At 38.9% G+C, this 24,818-nt stretch overlaps 1 protein-coding gene across 8 annotated transcripts in view; it reads right to left on the bottom strand.

The window, feature by feature from the left end:
- Positions 1-24,818, bottom strand: part of KIF24 (kinesin family member 24) — an 88,780-nt gene that overhangs the window by 38,013 nt on the left and 25,949 nt on the right. For 7 of the 8 annotated variants that reach the window (XM_047699603.1, XM_047699609.1, XM_047699602.1 and 4 more), the window contains 4 exons: positions 20,150-20,339; positions 14,227-14,324; positions 9,836-10,051; positions 5,221-5,308 (listed from right to left, as the gene is read on the bottom strand). In XM_047699603.1, the coding sequence (XP_047555559.1) occupies positions 5,221-5,308; positions 9,836-10,051; positions 14,227-14,324; positions 20,150-20,339 (592 nt within the window). Of the gene's footprint in view, positions 1-5,220; positions 5,309-9,835; positions 10,052-14,226; positions 14,325-20,149; positions 20,340-24,818 lie in introns of those variants that run through there. The other variant, XM_047699610.1, reaches the window with a different exon arrangement.

The following is a 24,818-nucleotide window of genomic DNA, read 5'->3' on the forward strand; positions in this document are numbered from 1 at the left end:
TTTTTTTTTAAAGATTTTATTTATTTATTTATTTTGTCATAGAGAGAGAAGCGAGAGTGAGCACAGGCAGACAGAGTGGCAGGCAGAGGCAGAGGGAGAAGCAGGCTCCCTGCCAAGCAAGGAGCCCGATGTGGGACTCGATCCCAGGACGCCGGGATCATGACCTGAGCCGAAGGCAGCTGCTTAACCAACTGAGCCACCCAGGCGTCCCGAATAAATACTTTAAAAAAAAAAAATAACATCTACCTTCATGCATTGTGGGTGGGACTATAAAATGGTGCAGCCACTTTGGAAAACAGTTTGGCAGTTCCTCAAAAAGTATGACTCAGTAATTCCACTCCCAGGCATAGACTCAAGAAAACGGAAGACATAGGTCTACACAAAAACTTATATGTGAATGTTCATAGCAGTATCATTCATAATACTGATTTCTATAAAAGTGAAAACAACCTATGTGTCTATCAACTGATGAATGAACAAAATATTAATAATATATCCATAATAGAATATTACTTGGCCATAAAAATGAAGTACTTATATATGCTATAACATGGATGAACTTTGAAGATATGCTAAATGAAAGAAACCAGAAACAAAAGGTTGCCTATTGTATGATTCCACTTATATAATATGGCCAAAATAGACAAATCCATCAAGACAGAAATTAGTGGTTTCCAGGCCTGGAGGCAGAGGAAATAGAGAGTAACTGCCAAATGGTACAGGGTTTCACTTTGAAGTGATGAAAATGTTCTGGAATTAGATAGTGATGATGGCTACAAACTTTTTGAATATTCTGTAAATATCACTAAATTGTATATTTTAAGAGGGTGATTATTATGATATTTAGATTAAAACTTAATAAGATATGTAGGGTGCCTGACTGGATCAGTCGGTTAAGCATCCAACTCTTGATTTTGGCCAACCCTCATGCATGCTCGCATACTCTTTCTCTCTCCAAAAACATAATAATAAAATATATATATATATATATATATATATATATATATATATATACACACATACAAATATATATTAAAAAACTGATGCATATACTTTAAAATGGTGAATTTTATGGTATGTGACCTATATTTCAGTTTAAAGATTTTTTTTTTTTTTTTAATTTGTCAGAGAGAGAGGGAGAGCGAGCGAGCGCAGGCAGACAGAATGGCAGGCAGAGGCAGAGGGAGAAGCAGGCTCCCTGCCGAGCAAGGAGCCCGATGCGGGACTCGATCCCAGGACGCTGGGATCATGACCTGAGCCGAAGGCAGCTGCTTAACCAACTGAGCCACCCAGGCGTCCCCTATATTTCAGTTTAAAATAATATCTACATTTGGGCCTAATCCCAAGAGATTCTGATTTAACTACCTTAGAGGGACTCAAGCAAGCATTAAAAATACACCATGATGAAATGAGAAACACAAGCCACAGAATGAGACAACATGCTTATGACACAAATAACTGACAAATGAGGGGTGCCTGGGTGGCTCGGTCATTAAGCATCTGCCTTTGACTCAGGTCATGATCCCAGAATTCTGGGATCAAGCCCAGCATCGGGCACCCTGCTTGGCAGGAAGCCTGCTTCTCCTTCTCCCACTCCCCCTGCTTGTGTTCCCTCTCTTGTGGGGTCTCTCTCTCTCTCTGCCAAATAAATAATAGTATCTTAAAAAAACACACAAACACCTGACAAATGACTCACATCCAGAATATACAAATCAGTAAGATAAAGACAACCCAAAAAAGAGGGAAAGACCCTAACTGGCATTCCCAAGAGATGAAACCCATAAGATAAATTAAAAATATAAAAAGTGGGGTGCCTGGCTGGCTTAGTCAGTAGAGTGTATGACTCTTGATCTCAGGGTTGTGAGTTTGAGCCCCATATTGGATATAGCGATTACTGAAAAATCAAATCTTAAAATTAAAAAAAATATGAAAAGCGGAGCGCCTGGGTGGCTTGGTGGGTTAAGCATCTGCCTTCAGCTCAGGTGGTGGTCTCAGGGTCCTGCGATCAAGCCCTGCATCGGGCTCTCTGCTCAGTGGGGAGCCTGCTTCCCCCTCTCTCTCTGCCTGCCTCTCTGCCTACTTGTGATCTCTGTCAAATAAATAAATAAATCTTAAAAAAATATATGAAAAGCTATTCAGTTTAATTCTCAATCAGCAAAATGCAGATTAAAACCACAATAGGATATAATTAACCAATTCCAGACTGGCAAAAATTTAAAAGTTAACAGGAAGTGTTGGCAAGGTTGAAGAACAACGGGATTGCTCACACACTGCTTGAGAGTGTACATAACTTTGGAAAGCAGTTGCATCATCTAGTGAAGTGAAGATATGCATGTCCTCTGACCCAATCACTTCACAACTAGATATATATCCTAGAGAACTCATATGCTATATACTGGAATACATGTGTAAGGATATTCACAGTTACAATATGCAGAATAGTGCCCCCAAAGAATCCCAACTATCCATTAACAGAATGGTGAGACTGTGGTATGCTCATATGACTGAATACTATACAGCAAATAAAAAAATTACATCCATATGCAAAAACACAGCTGGAACTCAAAAGCATAATGTTGAGCAAAAGAAGACACTAAAAAATTCAGTGTGGTTCTATTCATATGAAGTTTAAAAACAGGCAAAAATGAAGTTACATAGTTAATGGATGAATATATAAGTGGCAAAATATAACAAAGAACAAGAAAGTGATTAGCGTAAGGGGCCTGGGTAACTCGGTTAAGCGGCTGACTCTTGGTTTCAGCTGAAGTCAAGATCTCAGGGTCGTGGGGTAGAGCCCTGAGTCAGGTTCTGCCCTCAGTGGGGAGCCACTTGGGATTTTCTCTCTCTTTCTGCCACTTGTCCTGTACGTGTTTGTGCTTTCTTTAGCTCTCTAAAAATAAATGAATAAATCTTTTTTTTTTTTTTTTAAGATTTATTTGACAGAGAGATAGTAAGCAGAGTAACATAAAGAGGGAGAGAGAAGACTCTCCGCTGAGCAGGGAGCCCGATGTAGGGCTCGATCCTACGACCCTGGAATCATGACCTGAGCCGAAGGCAGCCACTTAACCAACTGAGCCACCCAGGAGCACCTAAATGAATAAATCTTTAAAAAAAAAAAAAAAAAAAGTGATCAGCATAAACATCAGGATTATAGAGGACTGTGACTGGAAATTTGTATAGGGGTTTGTGGGGTGCTAAAATGTTCTTTTTTTTTTTTTTTTAAAGATTTTATTAATGTATTTGAGAGAGAGAGAACAAGCAGGGAAAGGGGCAGAAGGAGAGGCAGAAGCAGACTCCCTGCTGGGTAGGGAGCCCGATGGGGGTCTCCATCCCAGGACCCCGGGATCATGACCCAAGCTGAAGGCAGATGCTTAACCAACTGAGCCACCTAGGCACCCCTAAAATGTTCTATTTCTTAATCTGGGTAATTGATTATAAAGGTGCTTGTTTCTTGGGGTGCCTGGGTGGCTCAGTCAGTTAAGCATCTGTCTTTGGCTTAGGTCATGATCCCAGGGTCCGGGGATCGAGCTCTGCTTCAGACTCCTCTGCTTCTCCCTCTTCTCCTGGCTCACTATCTCTGTCTCTCCCTCAAATAAATGAGTAAAATCTTAAAAAAGAAAAAAAGGTTTGTTTCTTTATACTAAACACATTTAGGCTTTAAGCATTTTACTGTAGAGTGCTATTTTTCACCAAAAAAATAGTTAAACCATTTTTTTACCTGAAGGGAAAAATCTCCCTAATGACACAATGTAAAGCTAGGGTTGAGGACCACTGCATTAAAGGAAGAGTCACCAAAAATATACTTGTAGATAAATTAATAAATTCCCAGTACAGAAAAAAATTTAAATGTTTTAAACTGTGTGGTGTTTTGTTTTGATATTTTAAAATGTTAACAGTAGATATCTCAGTGGGGAATGGGGAATTGTATATAGTAAGTTGGAGGTGGCCTTTATTTTTCTATCTTAGTATTTTTGTAAGGTTTATATCTAATAATGAACAAGTGTTAAAAGATAACATTTATTTAAGATTTTTTTTTAAAGATTTTATTTATTTATTTGACAGACAGAGATTACAAGTAGGCAGAGAGGCAGGCTGAGAGACAGAGAGGGAAGCAGGGTCCCTGCTGAGCAGAGAGCCCAATGCGGGGCTCGATCCCAGGACCCTGGGACCATGACCTGAGCCGAAGGCAGAGGCTTTAACCCACTGAGCCACCCAGGTGCCCCTTATTTAAGATTTTTATTTATTCATTTGAGAGAGAGAGCACAGAAGGAGTGGGAGAGTGAGAAGCAGACTCCATGCTGAACAAGAAGCCTGATGTGGGACTGATTCTAGGACTCCAGCATCATGACCTGAGCTGAAGGCAGACGCTTAACTGACTGAGACACCCAGGCACCCCAAAAGATAACTTTTAAAGTAAGATTTAAAATACCTTTAAAAAAAAAACCTTTGGAAGGATATAAAAAAAAAATCTTAAAATTAGTCGCTTCAGTTTGAAAAGAGAATGGAAGGAATATTTTCATTGTAACTCTTGAATTTTTTTTCCCAAAGATTTTTATTTATTTGTTTGTTTGTTTTAGAGAACGAGAACAAGCAGGGGGAGGAACAGGCAGATTCCATGCTGAGCATGGAGCCCAGCCCAGGGCTTGATCTCATGCTCCTGAGATCATGACCTGAGTGGTTGAGTCAGATGCTCAATGGAATGAGCTACCCAGGCACCCCTGTATCTCCTGAATTTTTGAACCCAGGTGAAAGTATTACCTATTAAAAAAAAAATTTTTTTTTAAACTAATCTCTGCACCTAAAATGGGCTTAAACTCACAACCCTGAGATCAAGAGCCACATTCTCTACTGACTGAGCCAGTCAGGAACCCCCCTTACCTGTTAACAATTTTTACTTAAAGTAAAGCTATTTGTCTCCAGCAGCTTTTCCTACTACCATAGAAATCTATACATTAGCAGCCTGTGAAACTAGCACAAAAGTACCCTCACCGTGCATTAGGTTCTCCCCATGCTCCACAGCACTGAGACCACAGCCCTGTAGAGAAGGGAACTATCCTCTCAGAGGACTCACATTTTACAAATGTTGAAGTGGCATGCTCGTCATGGCCGTTTGGCTAAATCTGAGTCTATTATATTTGCTAAATAGCAAAATGAATTCTTTCCCTGTAATTAGGCTACTGTGTGTGTGTCTGGGGTAGGTAGTAAGGAAAGAAGAGTTACCTCTAAGAGAAGCTCCACACTATCCACCTGAAGCTCTTGCAGTCCTACTATTTGTATCACGTGCTTGCTATCTTCTCTTGCAAAGAGCCTGCAGATACAAGAACATGGTTGGTATGGCAGACCTGCTATGATGAACTTTGTTCTTGCCTCCCCAGGAAACATTCCATTATTCAACAATTAGGGAGCAGTTCTGTTATTTGAGTGAGATTGATATGTATCCTCCCGCCCACTCCCACACCTCCTTGACCCCAGCCCTGGGCTTCAGAGATGGTCTTTAACTGCTGTATACAAGTCAGGATCTTTAACTACAATGAAAAGAATGAACATAGGATTCAGACCTATACCAATCAGTGGAGGGTATATTCATGGCTTCAGTGATTGGCTCAGGACTGGATATGGGATCTCTGCTGGTCCAATCAAAATAAAGTCCTAGTTTCTGGTTGTTAGGTGCCAGGGAGTGAGATGCTGCTGTTCTTTCTTTCTGGAAGTGAGAGTATGTGTAGTCCTGGGAGCAGTGCCAGCCATTCTATATCCACCAGAGAGCCAGTTTTGGAAGCTAATATCATAGAAGACAGAGCTGAGCAAAGAAATTGGGTTCTTATAACATTCCTGAGTTCCTAGAATAAACAGGTCCTATGGTCTAATTCTCCTCTAGGCATTCTAGTTATTTGAGCAAAAGACTTCCCTAAATAGCTTAAGCCAGTATATATGGGATTCTACTTTATTTCCAACTTAAGGAGTCTTGATACATCTTCCAAGGGAGAAAGGGAGATCTGGTGCTGTAACTGAATTTCTCAGGCTAGGGAAGGTTATAGTCTTATCATCATCACTAAATCAGATATATCAAGGGGCACATATTAAATCTATTAAAGACTCTAAGATTATTTTTCTCCCTTAATAAAATAGTGATTGAGGTTAAGAATGGAATTCCACTTTATAGCTAAAAAAGAAAATGATTTTTCTTTTTTTTTAATGAAAAATTAAAAAAAAATTTTTTTAATTTTAAAGATTTATTCATTTATTTGAGAGAGAGAGGGATGTGGGGGAAGAGAAGAGAGAGAGGGACAAGCAAACTCCCTGCTGAGTGGGGAGTCTGACGCGGGGGTCATTCCCACGGCCCTGAGATCATGACCTGAGCAGAAAGCAAGAGTCGGACTAACCAACTGAACTACTCAGGTACCTTTTTTTTCTTAGTTTAGGTTTCACACCAAGCTTCCAAATTTTTACAGGATTGGAGGAAAACAGCTTCACCAATCCCTGTGACCTATCAGAAAACAACTATTGGAAGAGTCAGGCTTCTGGAATAAAAGAAGGCTCTAGCTTTCAGAGCCCTCATGTCATTCCTGAACATACTTTTTAGGCCCTACACCATGAGCTCACCCCAGAAAAGTTCCTAATGGACAGCCCAAAATGTACTGTTAGATTTTTAAATCTTATAAGTAAGAAATATATTTCTATCACTTTTTATGCAGGGGTATAAAAACAATTTAACCTCTACTTTTATGAGCTAATTTGGGACTTCCTACCTTACATAATTGCAGTTTCAACCTCCCCCCAAAATGTGTCTTAAACCCATCAGTCAGAAATTTTCTGATAAGCACCAGTGAGGTAATCTGTCACATGGGCCCTCTCTACCCACCCTAAAGGGAAATGAGATAATTCACGTAATAAGACCCCCTTCCCTTCCCCACAAAGGAAGGTGATCTTGCCTGGAACCACCTTTTCTTTTCTTTTGCTACTTTCTTGGTCCACCCTCCTTTCCATTTTGTATAATTCCTTGGACATCCCCTGTACTTGCTAGATGGAATGATGCCCGATTCATGAATTGTTTAGTAAAACCAATTAGATCTTAAAAAAAAAAAGTTAATTTGAAGATCATAAGCTTTGGTTTCTAGCTTAAGGGATGGTCTGAGGGAACACCTGGGTGACTCAGCTGATTAAGCATCTGCCTTTAGCTAAGGTCATGACCCCAGAGTCCTGGGATCAAGCCCCACGTTGGGCTCTCTACTCAGTGGAAGCCTGCTTCTCCCTCTCCCTGCCACTCCCCCTGTTTGTACTCTCTCTCTCTGTCAAATAATAATAATAATAATAATAATAATTTGAAAAAAAGAGGTGCACTGAGCATATATGTTTCTGTTCACCTTTGCCAAATCTTGCTAATACTTTTAGGAAATATAATTTATTAAAAAATAAAAGATAAAGAGGATAAAGCATAACAACTCTAAATAAAAAGAAAGAGTGCCATCAGTGAAACAGGTGATTTCAGAAGTACCAGGAAGACAGGTAAAAGAGATATTAGCCAATTAACCAGAGATATAAAAACAAAAAGAAAAACCCACAGCTCAAGACACTTACAGAGTAAGTGTGGGTCTTCCCTAGTGAGCCCTAAAAAGAAACTTCAAAGCCAGGAATTAGCACATCCCATCCCCTTGGCTACAATTAAAGAATGCAAATATACAGGGCAGTATATCTGAGTAATTCATTAAAGAACTGCACTCAGAAATAGCTGACTGGATATCCTGACTGTCCCTTCACCCAAACTAACGCACAGACGGATAGACAGACAGACACACACACACACACAGAGCATAACAGCTTTTATTCTCCTGCTAACCATTCTTTAAACAAAGAGGATTTCGATTACCTCCATTTTGACCTCAAACTTCCTAATTGATTAGGTTCTTTCCAGCTTATCTCTTCACTAAAAGACCCTACAGGCACAGCATCCCTATAAGGGAACCCAAATTACCCCCACTATCTCCTCAACCAATAAGGACTGCCCTGAGCCACCAAGACCCCACCCATGATTGACCCCAAGACAATGATCAACTTGACCTTCACAACCCAGCTGCTTGTACCCACCAACTTTTGTCCTGTATTTTCCTTATATAAACCTAGAAGTTAAAAAAAGGTTGGGGGGGGCACTCAGTCGGTTGGATTTAAGCAGCTGCCTTTGGCTCAGTTCATAATCTCAGGGTCCTGGGATGGAGCCAGGCACTGCATTGGGCTCCCAGCTCAGCGGAGAATCTGCTTCTCCCTCTCCCTCTGCCCCTCCCCTCATTTGTGCTCTTTCTCTCTCAAATAAATAAAATCTTTAAGAAAACCAAAAACAACAACAACAACAACAAGACCCTAAGAGTAGTATTTTTGGCATGTTGGAGGCAGTCTCTGAAATGTTAGTAGTCGGCTGTCTTCTTGGTGTCCGCCTCCCTGAAATAAAGTCCTTTCTTGTTTCACCACCGCTCAGTTTTCTGCCTTTGGATGTCGTCAGTGGCTGGTGGTTGAAACTCATCTGTTTGGGAGCCCCAGAGCCAGACGCTCTGGCATCCCAGTGCCGGGCTACATTTTTGACTGGAAAGGGCTCCTAAGTAAGAGTGCTGGGGCTTGGAAGAGCCGCTGTGATTGAGCTAACCTGAGGCTTCAAAACCAACAGAGAGAGTAGAAAAGAAAAGCAACTCTTCTCCAAAGCAAACCCAGAGCGGAACCCTTCCTTATTTGGTAGTTGCCATGTCAGGACTGAACCCTGAACACCTGTACATCCTCTGAACTGTGGCATACCCAAAGGTCCCCTTTTCTTTGAAATAGTCCACAGATGGTGGTCTGCCCAGGCCTAGTTGCTGGCTTCTCCAGTTTCCCAACTCAATATCCTAGTGCCCCTCTACCATGGGCGCCTGCCCTAACATGCTCTCCCTACTGAACTCTGCTGCCTATCTATCCCCACCCCCCATTCCAATGCTTGCCTGAAGCACGTGGAATTTGCATATCCTTTTGAACAGCTCTATAGGGGCTAGGATACCTTTGCTGGAGGCTAGCTTCTGTAATTGATTTGGCTTCCCCAGCCTTCCACTGTGCTTAGCCTTAACTCTCTCCACTTGGTGTGGCTGCTCCCAACATGTCACAGATCTGGTTAATTCTATTATGATACCCTTTTATCCTTCCACCTCCCCTATTCCATCTCTCCTTCTCCCAGTCAGTTGCTACCTTCACAACTTCACTGTTTCTTGCTCAATTAAAGCCATCTGTTTCAACCTAAACAAACTTTACGCCAGAAAAATACAATAGGGATTTAAAGTCAGTTGATGAATCCATTTCTAAATTACTGTGTTATGTTGCAAGGGCAACAGCTTAAGACTTACAAGAGCTAAAAGTCTAATGTGAAGAAGAGAGACTTTCTTTTTACTGATTTCAGAAAACTATCATTAAGCTTACCCTAAGATTATTGAAAGAAAAAAAAATAAGAAAGCAGGAAACAGTATTTATAGTTCTTCCAGTGTAATAATAGGTCAAAAGAACAGGAAGGAATTTAAGTACATGTTGATATCCTGACTTCCTGAAATCATAACCTTTTTCATAGACCAAAATAAAAGCGATAGTCTTGTGATAAACATTAGGATATTGATCATTAAAAAAAATACTAATGGAAGGCTAATTTACATTTTTCTTTCTAGGTGAACTGGCAGTTTAAAAAATATTTATTGGATTCAGGAGACTAATTTCACAAAAAGACACTAATATAACAAGGCCTCGCATCAAATCCCATGAGTCAGTGATTCTGTGGGACTCTGGCCTAAAACAATGATCCACAAATATATAGTTTCCCACTCATAATCAGTACCTTTTCCTTCTATTTAAGAGGTCATAAAGTTGTCCACAGTAGATTTCATAGAAGCTGATCCACACGAAGAGGGGCCTTCTCGGCTGGGACACTTCTAGTTGCCTGAAGATGTCTTTGGCAGCCAGAGCGTAGAGTCCTGGGTTCTGATGAGTTCCTATCATGGTATAGGTCTTCCCAGCACCTGTCTGTCCATATGCGAAGCAAGTGGCATTGCCTCTAGGGGAAAAAGTCATTTGTATAACATATATACTAAGAAAAATGCTAATATACACACAGATTTTTCATGACGAAACTCAGAAACAGAATCCTGTTTGTAGCTGATAAAATTCAGCTATAAGCATATGATCCTTTAAGGAGAGGAGGGATTTACCTTATAAAAACAATGGAAGAAGAAAAAATATTCTCAAAGCAGTACGTGAGTTTTTTAATAGGAATTTTTTTAATGGAACTGGTTATACCATAAGATAAGGACCCCATGCCCTACAGAATTCTGGAGAAGATGATTTTTGCCTTAATCCTAAAAGGTAATTTTGATGAAAGAAGTAAAAGAGAATTAAAATAAATACAATAAACAATGGAAGACCATATGATGAACAAGGTGGTACTGACTACTCATAAAAATTAAGTAAGTTTATGGGATGCCTGTGTGGCTCAGTAGGTTGAGCCTCTGCCTTCGGCTTGGGTCATGGTCTCAGGGTCCTGGGATCGAGCCCTGCTTCGGGGCTGTCTGCTCAGCGGGGAGCCTGCTTCCCCCTCTCTCTCTGCCTACCTCTCTGCCTACTTGTGAGCTCTCTGTCAAATAAATAAATAAAAATCTTTGAAAAAAAGTAAGTTTAGACAGAGGTAAAAATCAGTGTAAGCAAAATATTTGAGGAAGGACTTACAAAAGGGCTTTTTAAAGGACCTCAGTTTTCACTTTCATTAATAAATTAATGGGTTACTTGATTTTCAAGATCACTTCTAGGCCTGACATCATGTGATTCTAAGTAAGAATCATTATTCTTGTGTGTGGGTGGATACGTGCGTGGGCATGAATGTAAAGAACTGCAGAATGGAATCTGAGGAACTGCAGAATGGTGGAGAGAAGAGCTGGGAGACTAACCTGCCAATCACGTGTTTTCAGAGGAGCTACAGGCCAAGATTATCTGAGTACCAGAGGCCCAACTATGAAGTACAGAGTAGAAAGTGACCATAATGCCAACTAGTAAGCAGCTATTGCAGACTCTTGAACAGGAATCACATGGGTTAATGATAAAAGTAGCTACTTACGGGGCACCTGAGTGGCTCAGTGGGTTAAGGCCTCTGCCTTCGGCTCAGGTCATGATCTCAAGGTCCTGGGATTGAGACCCACACTGGGCTCTCCGCTCAGCGGGGAGCCTGCTTCTCCCTCTCCCTGCCTCTCTGCCTACTTGTGATCTCTGTCTGTCAAATAAATAAATAAAATCTTAAAAAAAAAAAAAAAGTGGCTACTTGCACCAAGAAGAAAAGTCTATGTACAGACACAGAGGTGGGGGGATAATGGAGGGCAGAGAGATGGACATGAATAAAGGAGCCTGAAGCCAGAAAGAAATCAAGGAATAAGTAAGAGGACAACAGCAAAGGAACCATCAAAGTGTGAGAAGAAAGAGATAGTAGCTAACTAGATCTAAGCTGCTTAAGCAGAGACCAGTTACTTGTCTTTTGAATCTAGGCTCCTGGCTGTGTAGGCGCTTGAACACATGGGCAGAGGCACAGTGAGTAAAAGGATTAAAGGAGGAAAATGTGAACATAATAAATATGTAGCAGAATGAGACCAAAGAATAATATCAACCTTATCTTCTGAACTTTTTTTTTTTTTTTTTGACAGAGAGAAAGACAAAAGAAAATGCGAGTGGGGTAGGGGGAGAGGGAAAATGAGAATCCCAAAAAGGCTCCACACCCAGTGCAGAGCCCAACACGGGACTTGATCTTACAACTGAGATATCGTAACCTGAGCAGAAATCAAGAGTCAGAAGTTTAACCAACTGAGCCGACCCAGGTCCCCCATCTTCTGAACATTTTAGTGATGAGCTTTTTGAAAAACAACAAATATGGGTCTGAAAAATCTATTATCCTTTGTAGAATGGATGCATTTAACTTGTACCTCTTTTTTTAAGATTTATCTATTTATTTGAGAGAGAGAAAGCGAGCACACAGGCATGTGAGCATAAGCGGGGTGGGGAGGGGGAGGCGGAAAGCAGAGGGGAAGGGAGAGAAAGAGAATCTCAAGCAGACTCCCATGGGGAGCTCAATCTCACCACCCTGAGACATGACCTGAGGCAAAATCAAGAGTCTGAAGCTCAAGTGACTGAACCACCCAGGTGCCCCTGCATGTTTTATTTTACTTTATTTTTTTAAAGATTTTATTTTTTTATCTGACAGAGATCACAAGTAGGCAGAGAGGCAGGCAGAGAGAGAGAGAGGGTAGCAGGCTCCCTGCTGAGCAAAGAACCTGATGCAGGGCTCGATCCCAGGACCCTGGGATCATGAACTGAGCCGAAGGGAGAGGCTTTAACCCACTGAGCCACCCAGGCGCCCCCACCTTTTATTTTTTAATTGGTACTGTTTTAACATTCAAATTCTAACTTTAGAAACTTGCTCTCTTAAAAAGTACTCCCTAGATTTGGCACAAAAGAAATTGAACCTGAAAGGTATTTCATTTTTTCAGCCTGCTCAGAATAAAAGAGAATTTTAGTGATGTCTACAAAACAACAATAAAAAGGAAACAAAAAAATTAGTCAAATGGTTATCTGAATAGCCAATGAGCATTTGAAAAGATTCTCAATATCGTTAGGCATTTGGGAAATTCAAATTCAAACCACAATGCGATCAAGTTACATTCTCACTAGACTGACTAAAATAAAGAAGACTGACAACACCAAATACGGTGAGGATGTAGAAATGCCACTCACAGGCTGCCCCTGCCTGCCAAACTCTTGTCCATGCTCTCTCTCTCAAATAAATAAATAAATCTCAAAAAAAAAAAAAAAAAAAAAAAAGAAAGAAATGCAATTCACATAAATTGCTGTTGGGAATAGAAAATGGGTGTATGGAAAACTGTTTTACACTTTCTTATAAACACACACCTATCCTATGACCCCAGAGATTCCCTTTCCAGGTTTCACTCAAGATAAATGAAAACATGTCCAAGAAAAAGACTTGTACAAGAATGTTCATACAGCTTTATTCACAATAATCCCAAACTGGAAATAACTCAAATGTCCATCAACAGGAAATTAGATAAATTGTGGTATATTCATAGAAGGGAGTATTACTCAGCAATAAAAACTATGGATACATGCAACACGTACTAATATCAAAAAACATTATGATAAGCCAAGCATAAAAGAACCTATATAGGAATGATTCTATTTCTGTAACGTTCTAGAACAGGCAAAACTAATCTATAGTGATGGAAAGCAGGTCAGTGATTCTATAAGACCTGAGGGTGGAAGTGGAGGCTTACTAAAAAGGGACGCGAGAGAACTCTCTGGGATGATGGGAATGGTCTATTATCTTGTTTGAGGTATTGATTACTTGGATATATACAACTATCAAAACTCATCAAAACTGAATACTTGTTAAGATCTGTGCATCTAATTTTATGTGAATTATACAATATTTTTAAAGTTATAAAAATTATTTTTAAAAAGTCAAACTACTCTGGAATCAGTGATACTAGTAAGCTGTTTGGCATTTTCTATCTATATGTGCCTATATTTTGAATAAACAACAGAAGTCCCTAGTGCCTTCTTGGTCCCATTTTATGTTTATTAAGTGTGAAAAATTATTTCAAAATTTAAAAAATAGGGGCGCCTGGGTGGCTCAGTGGGTTAAGCCGCTGCCTTCGGCTCAGGTCATGATCCCAGGTCCTGGGTTCGAGCCCCACATCGGGCTTTCTGCTCAGCAGGGAGCCTGCTTCCTCCTCTCTCTCTGCCTGCCTCTCTGCCTACTTGTGATTTCTCTCTGTCAAATAAATAAATAAAATCTTTAAAAAAAAAATTTAAAAAATACATGTATAAAAAAAACAGATGATAGTCACTTACCTATCCCACGCCAATGAAAAAAGCAACTGAACTATAGGCAGAATGCATGATTCCTATTATCAAAAGTTCAAACTAAACCACTTACACCTTTTTATTCTGAGGGCTTTGATGAAATTATATTGTTGACAACTTATATTTTTGCCGAAAATTTCTGAATGCTCAGTAAATCCTCTAGAGATAATGCACTCCTTAGAAGAGTCTAAATTCATCAGATTAAAACACAAATTCATGTCTAATTAAAAAACTGAAAAACATAAATGATACTTATAGAGAAATTTGTTATGGAAAACAGTATGAAGCAAGAGAAGCAAATAATGACTATCATACCCATTGAAAATATGCTGAATGAGTGGGTGAGTAGTCTTCATGTATACATCCCGATTGGTGCATGCTTCACCAAAGACTTCATCAAAATAAAAAACATGCTGAAAAAGAAATGTGATTTTTATAGAGAGAGATATTTTCTGGATCTTCTTCACCACTATTCTAGTTAATGCATAATAAAGGTGCAAGTATGTTTTTTAACTAATTAAGTAACTGACTAGGACAAACTTAAGAGATAAATAAGCAATAACTGTCAAATGACAGGGCCACCTTCTACTTGAGGATCTCTGTAGACATGTTCTTACAATATAAAAACTAAAGCACACAATTTTTGTTTTGTAAACTGATAAGTACGAGAGTGCCAATCCTCCTTAAGTCCAGGAGAAATGAATTCTATAGAGATGATCCTCATAGCCCAGCTAGGGCCAGCATATTTGAAATTTGGGGGAATTCCAGAGGAACACTTCCATTTCATAGGTTACATAGCTGAGCTTTTCTTTCCTTTTTAAGAGATTTTACTTATTTGACAGACAGAGAGAACATTAGGTGGAGGGGGTAGAGGGTAGAGGAAGAAGCAGACTCCCCACTGAGCTGGGAGCCCAACACGGGGCTCAATCCCAGGAACCTGGAAATCATGACCTGAGCTGAACACAAATGCTTACTAAACCAACTGAACCACCCATGCGCCCCCATAGCTGAGCTTTTAATTCCATGAACATTTATTGCTCAGTTGGTAATGTGTATAACTGCAGGAGGCACTTCAAAGGGCCCAAAGATAATACTACCCCACCCCACCACCTAAAGATATGAATCCAGACAAGTATACAAATGATTCTAAGCTAGAAGAAAATTGAGCAATAAATAAAGTACATGTGGAATTCAAGGGAAAAACATATTCCTTCTGATTGGAAAAGACATTATGAAAAAGACTGCACATAGAAAGGGCCGTGGGGGAAAACGAGGAATTTAAGAGTTAGAGATGGAGGCAGGGAAGATACTCCAGCCACAAGGAGAACGTGAGCAACAGTCAAATCAGGGAAGCATAAGGAACATTTAGGGAACAGAGAAGATTGAGTGTGGTTGAAACATAGGATCTTGGTAGGTAGAAAGGTGAAACAGAAGGCTAGAATAATGAGTTAGGACTATGCTGCATGGGTATTGGGACACTAGCCTTAAGGATGGAATGTTCATATTTTAGCAAATAGTGGGAAGACAATAAAAAACTTTGCAAAGGAAAAGGATGATCTGAGCCATTTTACTGGAAGATTAATCTGGCTTCACAATGTGAATGGACTAAGAAAAGGGACACTGGTAATCCACTGGTGAGTTAAGAAGGGTCTAAATTCCATGATGACAATGAAAATATAGAGGAGATGGAGGCATGAAAAATTTGGCAACTGCCTGAATATGATTCAATGGGGAAAGAAAGTAGTCCAAGGTGATCCCCAAATGAAAAATCATGATAACCTGGAAAAAGAAGACCCTATTAAACTGGGTCTGGAAAGCATTAATTCAGCAGACATAATCATTTGCATAACTTAGAGGCTACTGGCAGCCAACTATCTCTGAGTAAAAATCCTAATTTCAAGCCTGACCGTAGCATAAAAATGCAGTCCATATACAATGAACGAGACATGAGATCTTTTCTGCTACCTTTGGGCCTGCTCTAAATACCCAGTTAAGAGAAAATCCAGCAAAGTGATTTTAGGCCAATTTATTGCATGGGTCATTCTACCCAGGTTTGATTCTATTTTGTGTATCATTACATTAGAAATTTGTTAGATCACCTTAGCAGAAACTGGGGCCACAAAGTTCAATTTATGACTTAGAAAATATCACCAAAAGCTAGAAAATAATCAAATGTGCAGCACAATAAACAGACTGTGAGCTTTTAGGGGTATGAAATATGTGATAGGATTTTAAGAATAAAATATTTTTAACTGTTGAATCTGGGTCGTAGGTACATAGGGGTTCATTGTACTTTTGAATAAACTTGAAAATGGCAATAATTAAAAGTAAAATATATTTTTCAGCATTTCTCAGGAAAATAAGGAAAAAATGAACACAAGTGAATGTGGGAATTCATTAAATTTAAAAAAATTTTTCTTTTACTTCATTAAGTATATGGCTAGTCTTTCTCTTTTTCTATGAGTACTTATGAATAACTTTACCTCTTGAGTAAAAACCTTAGAAAACACTTACTGATTAAAGACATTAGTGTCTTTCCTTCCAATAGATTTATGTACTGATTTTCCCAATACTTCTGTAAATATCCTTAATAAAAGATATGTGAACATGCAAAATTATAATTAACATATATTACATAAATATAATAAATGCTAGCACAAGATATCATCTCAATATTATACATATATATATATATATATACACACACATTCCATAAAGTCCTTTGCATCGCATATATTTCATTTGATCGTACTTTATCAATTAGGTTGTATTAATATGCTTTAGCCTTGTAATGATCAGAGTTTCACAATTTATTTTTTATTTTTTATTTTTTATTTTTTATTTTTTTTATTTATTTATTTGACAGAGAGAGATCACAAGCAGGCAGAGAGGCAGGCAGAGAGAGAGGAGGAAGCAGACTCCCTGCTGAGCAGAAAGTCCGATGTGGGGCTCGATCCCAGGACTCCGAGATCATGACCTGAGCCGAAGGCAGCGGCTTAACCCACTGAGCCACCCAGGCGCCCCTCACAATTTATTTTTTAAATAAGTTTTTTCAGATTATAAAAGTAATCTGTATGTATAGAATAGCTCTGGAAAGATAGACTTAGAACAGGTAATAGTGGTTGCCTTCATGGAGGAAATACAATTAGCAGGACACTTCACTGCATACACTTTTTAAAAAAAATTTTTTTTAAAGATTTTATTTATTTGACAGAGAGAGAGTACAAGCAGGGGGAATGGCAGACAGAGGGAGAGGGAGAAGCAGGCTCCCTGTTGAGGCTGAGCAGGGAGCCTGATATGGGCTCTGGGATCATGACCTGAGCCAAAGGCAGATGCTTAACCTACTGAGCCACCCAGGCGCCCCTCTGCATACCATTTTGTATGTTTTGATTTTAAAATAGGTGAATCCATCTTACCCAAAAGTTTTAACATTTTTTTAAAAGATTTTATTTATTTATTTGACAGACAGAGATCACAAATAGGCAGAGAGGCAGGCAGAGAGAGAGAGAAAGACAGAGAGAAGAGGAAGCAGGCTCCCCGCCGAGCAGAGAGCCTGATGCGGGGCTAGATCCCAGAACACTGGGATAATGACCTGAGCCAAAGGCCGAGGCTTTAACCCACTGAGCCACCCAGGTGCCCCAGTTTTTACTTTTTATATAAAAGTAACATGCTGATTACAGAAAAATTTAAAAACATGGAAAACAGAGAATAAAATTATTTATAAATCTTACTACCCAGAGATAGCCACTATTGACTTTTTGATATATTTTAGTACTATCTTTTTTCTATATATATTTCTTTTTTAAAAAATTTTTAATTTACATATAATGTATTACTAGCCCCTCTATATATATTTCTTTATTTAAGAAGCTGGAATGAGGGGCGCCTGGGTGGCTCAGTGGGTTAAGCCGCTGCCTTCGGCTCGGGTCATGATCTCAGAGTCCTGGGATCGAGCCCCACGTCGGGCTCTCTGCTCAGCAGGGAGCCTGCTTCCTCCTCTCTCTCTGCCTGCCTCTCTGCCTGCTTGTGACCTCTCTGTCAAATAAATAAATAAAATCTTAAAAAAAAAAAAAAAAAAGAAGCTGGAATGAGAGCCCCTGGGTGGCTCAGTTGTTAAGCAGCTGCCTTCAGCTCAGATCATGATTCCGGGGTCCTGGGATTGAACCCTGAATTGGGGTGACTGCTCAGCGGGAAGCCTGCTTCTTCCTCTCCCACTCCTCCTGTTTGTGTTCCCTCTCTCACTGTGTCTCTCTGTCAAATAAATAAAATCTTTAACAACAACAACAAAAACAGCTGGAATGAAATATACACAAATTTGTTTCCTTGTCTTTTCACATATTGACACAAAATTTAATGGTAAGTAGGAAAGCACACTGCATGTATATGATCATATACACACTAAGTAACAAAAGAAGATCTGAAAGGATAGGATATTTAATTAAATGGATATATAAACCTAGAGTTTTAATTCTTGAATAAGTTTAAAAATTAAAGCCCAAGGAATCTAGGACCCATATTTATTTTCTAGGTTTGCTATGAACCTCCTTTTTCTTTCTACTTAAGAAAAGGGGGTAAAAGTCCTCTCAGCACTTGTATTATGGCATTGATAGGTAAGGACTCTGACCTATGAGAGCAAAGGTCCAAAGTTCAAACTGCTGAGAAAGTGCTATGAAAACTATGGGTGTTCAATATGTATTGACCAATGGGAATGACAAAGAAGTAAGGTTATTATGTTTTGGGATAATGGAAAAATACAAAAGATAAGACAATGCTTCCTTGAGGGAATTACTGTGACAGAAGGATCATTAAGGACTTCTTGGATAGATGGTGACTGGACAGGGCTATTACTATGGTTATAAGTAGACATGGAACTAGATAACATCATAACTAATTGGCATTTAGACCATCTTCAAAATAAATACCTCCCACCTAGACCTAATAGACTGTGCATTGATCAGCAGTCAATAAGGCTGTTAAAGTGATTGGGTTGTTTATACAGTGACCTAGTAATTTAGTGCTCAGAGAAAGACTCAGTGGATTACTTTGAATGTTGCTGTGAAACCCAATTTTGACAACCAAGAAAAAGTTGAACAATGCATGTGTAAAAGAGGAGGAAAGTGCTAACAATTTGACTTCAATGTTAACATATTTATTCCAGGAGATTAAAATCTCAGCTAACTAAGGTGAAATGCTAGCACAACACATTACTCACCACTTTTTTTCTCTCTACCAGTCACTGGGTTTTGAGGCAAGAGAACAGAGAGAGAATAGTATGTACGAATATAATATGTTTAGAGAGGCAGATTCAGATTAAGACCTGAATTCCCAAATCTTAACATCTTGTGGGTTATCCTCTGTTTTAGATTATTTACAATTGCTTCATAATTATAAGAGTACCTAAATTACGGTAGCTTCCATCTATGGGCCTGCTTCTTCCATAGGATACTGAAGAATTATTGCAAGGATATCTTTTGCTTGAAATAAGTTCCTTTCAATACCAAACTCTTTCTCCTAGGAGATTTTGGATCTTTCTGGCAGGGAATTAACATTTTCTTATGTGTCTAAGTTACTAGTATTTTATTTAAATACTTATATGTTAGATGTAAAAGTGAAATCATATCCCTGAATTATACTTACGCACTATAGTCTACCCTATACAAAGTAGCCTGTTCAAGAGCTAAATTTCCATCAAGTTATATCTAAGCCCAAAGAAAGCTGAGAATCAAAATAAGCAGTTGAGTGGCAATCTGGAACTTTGTTGCTTGAAAACATCATTAACTCCATCATTAACTCCAGACATACACGCAGAAGAAAAAGTTCACACTGTGACAGACAGGCAAGAATCGAAACTGACTGTGGGATCACTTCATAATCCTTCCGGGGCATACACTCAGCGACTCGTCCTACCTACCGCCAATTCACTACATTCTTTTTATCCTTTCAGTCCCCACTTTTGCCAAGAGGTATAATTTCATCCATGTAAAATGTATTAAGCGAATGTATGATGCAATTCTATTGTCCTAGAGTGCAGAAATTACGTTACTGTTTTCCCCACTGCACTGTTTTTTTTTTTTTTTTTAATATGAAGGCCCAGGGTATTAATGATTTATATCAGGAATGAATGCCAACACCCAAAGCAGAAACTGGATTTTAGAATTTGTATGCTGCCATTCAAATAAAAGCAAAAAGTTGACACACTTGATAATATTAGTTCCAAACACAAAGGAAAGCATTATACCTGCAGAATATATTGTGTAAGGTCAACTGCTTCTTTCTTCTCATGAACAAGTAGAGTTTCTTTGTCTTCTACGGTAATAATATTAATTTCTCCACGACGTACCTCCCTCATGCCCAGAGGGCGTTTTCGAACACAAACTCTGATTTTCTCCATCTCAGTCCAAGGATTCTCTTTCTCTGAGGTGTTCTGTCTGATACATATTTATAAGTGGGCTTTAATTTTTAACAATAGGATAAGGCTACTTAAGAGGTCAAAGTATCACCACATTTTGTTATTTTATATATACATTACACTTAACATATATACACGTTACACATATGTAAAAAACTTTCTCAGTATCAACACTTTAATATGTAACTTTATACATATTAGCTACATAGAGAATTTTTATTAACTAAATCCTCCTGATTACTTCTGTCTCTACCCGTAATCAGTCCATCCTTTGTCCTGCCAACAACAAAGGAAAAAAAAACCCAAACTCTAAGAGTTGCTCTAGCTCTAAGGTTTTTGTGTTTGGCTTCCAGATGTGGTCTTGCAAAAATTTCTAATGGTGGATATTTTTCTATATGTCCCCTCAAATCAGGCTGGTTAATCCTCAAAATCAGACACAGTATGTTGTGACCACCCCTCCTCTCAATCCAATTATTCTTACACATTTACTACTTTCTTTTTTAAAAAAGATTCTATCTATCTATTTATTTATTTATTAGAGAAAGAGAAAGCATGAGCAGGAAGGAGAGGGAGAAAGAGACACCCCACTGAGCCGGGAGCCCGATGCGGGTCTCGATCCAGGACCCTGGGATCATGACGCGAGCTGAAGGCAAACGTTAAAATGACTGAGCCACCCAGGCACCCCCATTTACTGTTTTCTTGACCGTTCACTCTAAAATTTCTTTTTTTATCCTACCTCGGTTTACTAAATACCTGAATTAGGTAGTAGGTTTCAATGTACTTTTCCTTTGTTCCTCCCAAGTATATTCTGCCCCTCCCTTTGTCTTGCTTTTTTACTTCCTTTTTGTCTACCTGATATGTTTATTAGAACACAATCCTGTATTTCTTCTTCCCAGGACAACTTTATGACTGGTGCTGCCCACCACTATCACCCTTCTACTCAGATGAATTTCTTCTCTGGCTCTGACTTCAGTGAACTTATCAACCTTTTTTTTTTTTAAGATTTTATTTCTTTATTTGACAGAGAGAGAGAGAGAGAGAGAGATCACAAGTAGTCAGAGAGACAGGCAGAGAGAAAGGGGGAAGCAGGCTCCCTGCTCAGCAGAGAGCCTGATGTGGTACTTGATCCCAGGACCCTGAGATCATGACCAGAGCCGAAGGCAGAGGCTTAACCCACTGAGCCACCCAGGCACCCTGAACTTATCAACCTTTAACAGCTAGAATATTTAATGAAATATTCCTTGAGGTAGGGATACAAAATTCATCAGGTTTATTTACTGAACCTAAAGAAGATATATATGCATATCTCTAACGGACCATTTACCTATATAGAAATTCTGCTTAACCTGAGTAACATAGGATTCTTGAAAATAGTTTACCAAGATCAATGCCTTTGATCCATATACAAAGAATGTCTTAGGCAAGACAAATTATTCCCTTCCTTTAAACTTTAGAATTTGATTAATAGCCCCTAAAAAGCCTTTGTAATAGATTTTACACAGGATATTTCACTATATAATTGCTTCATATCAATTTTAATTTTGAGCCCTCCAACTGGCCAGAAAATTACTTTTTGCCAGGATTTAAATTAGTAAAAAGGAGCAAACACAATTCTAATATAGTTCTATATATAGAACAAATAGTACTAATATAGACCATAAAGGACTACTTCAGGCTTTTAAAGCATGTTCTTTTTTTTAAGAGGGGCAGGGGGAGAAGGAAAGAGAGAAATCTTAAGCAGGCTCCACGTCCAGTGCCGAACCCAACACAGGACTTAATCTTACAACCCTGATCAAAAGGTGGACACTTAACTGACTGAGCCACCAGGTGCCCCACCATGTTTTATTTTGTTTTTTAACCAACATACAGTAGACTTTTAGAAATGTACCATTTTGAGATTAAGTGTGGCAAAATCCTGACAATAAAAGTGGATGAGGGGCATATAGGGGATTCATTGTTTTATTATCCCTTCTTCTGCATCTGTTTGATTTTTTAAAATAAGAAGAAATTTTAATGCATTCTTTTAACAAGGGCCTGTGTCTAAATGTCTAGTTATTGGGGAGTATTAATAACCTAATCATATAAAGCTAATCAAAGATGACAGAAAAAAGTTTTTTCAAAAGTGACTAGGGACTTGAGGATGGGTCATGTAGTCAAAAGGACTGTAGTTTTCCAGGTCAAGGGGCAAAAAAAGAATGAATGTTCTTCTGCTAAAAGGCTCTGGTTTTTTTGGTTGTTTGTTTTTAAGATTTTATTCATTTATTTATGAGAGAGGGAGAGAATGAACGAGTGGGGGTGGGCAGAGGGACAAACAGACTCCCTGCTGAGTGGAGAGCCAGACATGGGGCTCAATCCTAGGACCCTGAGATCATGACCTGAGCCCAAGTCAGATGCTTAACTGACTGAGCCACTCCTAGAAGGCTACAGTATTAATGCCCAGTATTCCTTAGAAGAAATAAGCTGTATCTTTCTGACATGAAGAGGTAAGACGGGAGTTAGGCCTATTTAAGATCTCTAAATGTATTAGGCATTTATTAAAATTCTGAGACCAGGGGTGCCTGGGTGGTTCAGTCGGTTGTGGATGTGCCCTAGGCTCAGGTCATGATCTCAGGGTCCTAGGATCAAGCCCCAGGACACAGAACACAGACACATGGGCTCCCTGCTCAGCAGGGAGCCTCCTTCTCCCTCTCCTTCTGCCACCCCCCCGCTTTTGTTTTCTCATACTCTATCAAATAAATTAATTAATTAAATTAAATCTTTAAAAAAAATTCTGAGACCAGTAATTTATTTTGACCTTACTTGATTTGAGGCATCCAAAGAGAATGCGCTTTGGACAAGATGACATCCTAACAGCAAGACTTAAGTTGGTGAGGGAGTTTCTCAGGGTTCTGAAATCCTGACAGCTATTTAGAAACATTTAGGTGAGAAGATAATATGAGGGTTATTGGGGGAAATGTCCTTTTTAAATCTCTATTTCCTTACTAAAATAAAGAGTGGGAAGAGTGATAAAATAATGACATAATGAGAAAGCTCAGTGAAATAGCTTTCACTCTGGGTTTGTCATCTATAAACCTCTTATAAGAGAACTTATCTCCCCATATGGTTGTCTTCCCACTCACTCCCCCTAAGATTCTAAGAGCCTCCACATATCCTAATTATCTTTACAACCAGAATCAGACCTAGAAGAGGTAGTACTTAATATGTGCCAAATAAATGAGGTAGCAATATTTCAACTAAAATATTCACTCTGTCCAAATAAATAGTACAAAGTGGTATATTTATAAATAATTCCAATTTAGATTTTTGTATTGTTCATTAAAAGACTAATATTCAAGAAAATATTTGTTCTTTTAGCAGAGCTAACCAATGGACAGCAACAATCCTGGCTTTGATAGTCATGGAAAAATCTAGTTCTCTAACGATTAAAAGAAGAAAGGAGGACCTATATGCTTTGTGCTCTGCGAACGAAATAAAGTTTTCAGAAATACTATAAAATGCACTAAGTATTTCAAATTACTAAAAGTACTTTGGCCTGTAAAATTGGGTCTTTTATTTTTTGGGGGGAATAAAAGAACTGGTTGGTTTTGAAATCTTCTGAAACCTTAGCCAATATAAGGCCAGATATAAATATACACCTTGTTTTAAAGTATGAATAATAGCCTTAAAAAAAAACTGTGGCTTAAGAATGTACTTTGTTGGGGCACCTGAGTGGCTCAGTGGGTTAAAACCTCTGCCTTCGACTCAGGTCATGATCCTTGGGTACTGGGATAGAGCCCTGCATCTGGCTCTCTTCTCAGCAGGGAACCTGCTTCCCTTCCTCTCTCTCTGCCTGCCTCTCTGCCTACTTGTGATCTCTGTCAAATAAGTAAGTAAAATCTTTAAAAAAAAAAAAATGTATTTTGTTTCAGGGCACCTGGGTGGCTCAGTAGTTAAGCATCTGCCTTCAGCTTGGATCATGGTCCTGGGGTCCTGGGATGGAGCCCTGCGTGGGACTCCTTGCTCACCAGGAAGACCGCTTCTCCCGCTCCCACTCCCCCTGCTTGTGTTCCCTCTCTTGCTGTGTCTCCTCTGTCAAATAAATAAAATCTTAAAAAAAATGTATTTTGTTTCTCCATAACTCACCATGTATTAACTTTTAAAATAACGAAACAACAAATATATGCTATTTTTAAAAGAACATGTTTTCTATTATACCAGTGCTGGTATTAGGGATTTTTCAATATTTCAGCTCTTAGGGACCTTATTTCAACATTTAACTTAAAGCACTGGTGAAAATAACTTATTGTCACCCTGACTCTCCAAGTATAAACTATATCAAAAGTGTCTTACTCTTTTACAATCACCAAAATCATATGTTCTTGCAGGGCTGGAATTGAAGAAAGCACTCAAAATCAGGACCGTATTTCAGTGTGTGCAGGTAAGCTAATTGCATGAAAGACCTACTCAATTCAGCTGTGTGCTCTTTGTTTTTAACTAAGCTTTATGTCTCCTGGTTGGC

This window comes from Lutra lutra, chromosome 13 (assembly GCF_902655055.1).
Source record: "Lutra lutra chromosome 13, mLutLut1.2, whole genome shotgun sequence".
Lineage (NCBI taxonomy): Eukaryota > Metazoa > Chordata > Mammalia > Carnivora > Mustelidae > Lutra > Lutra lutra.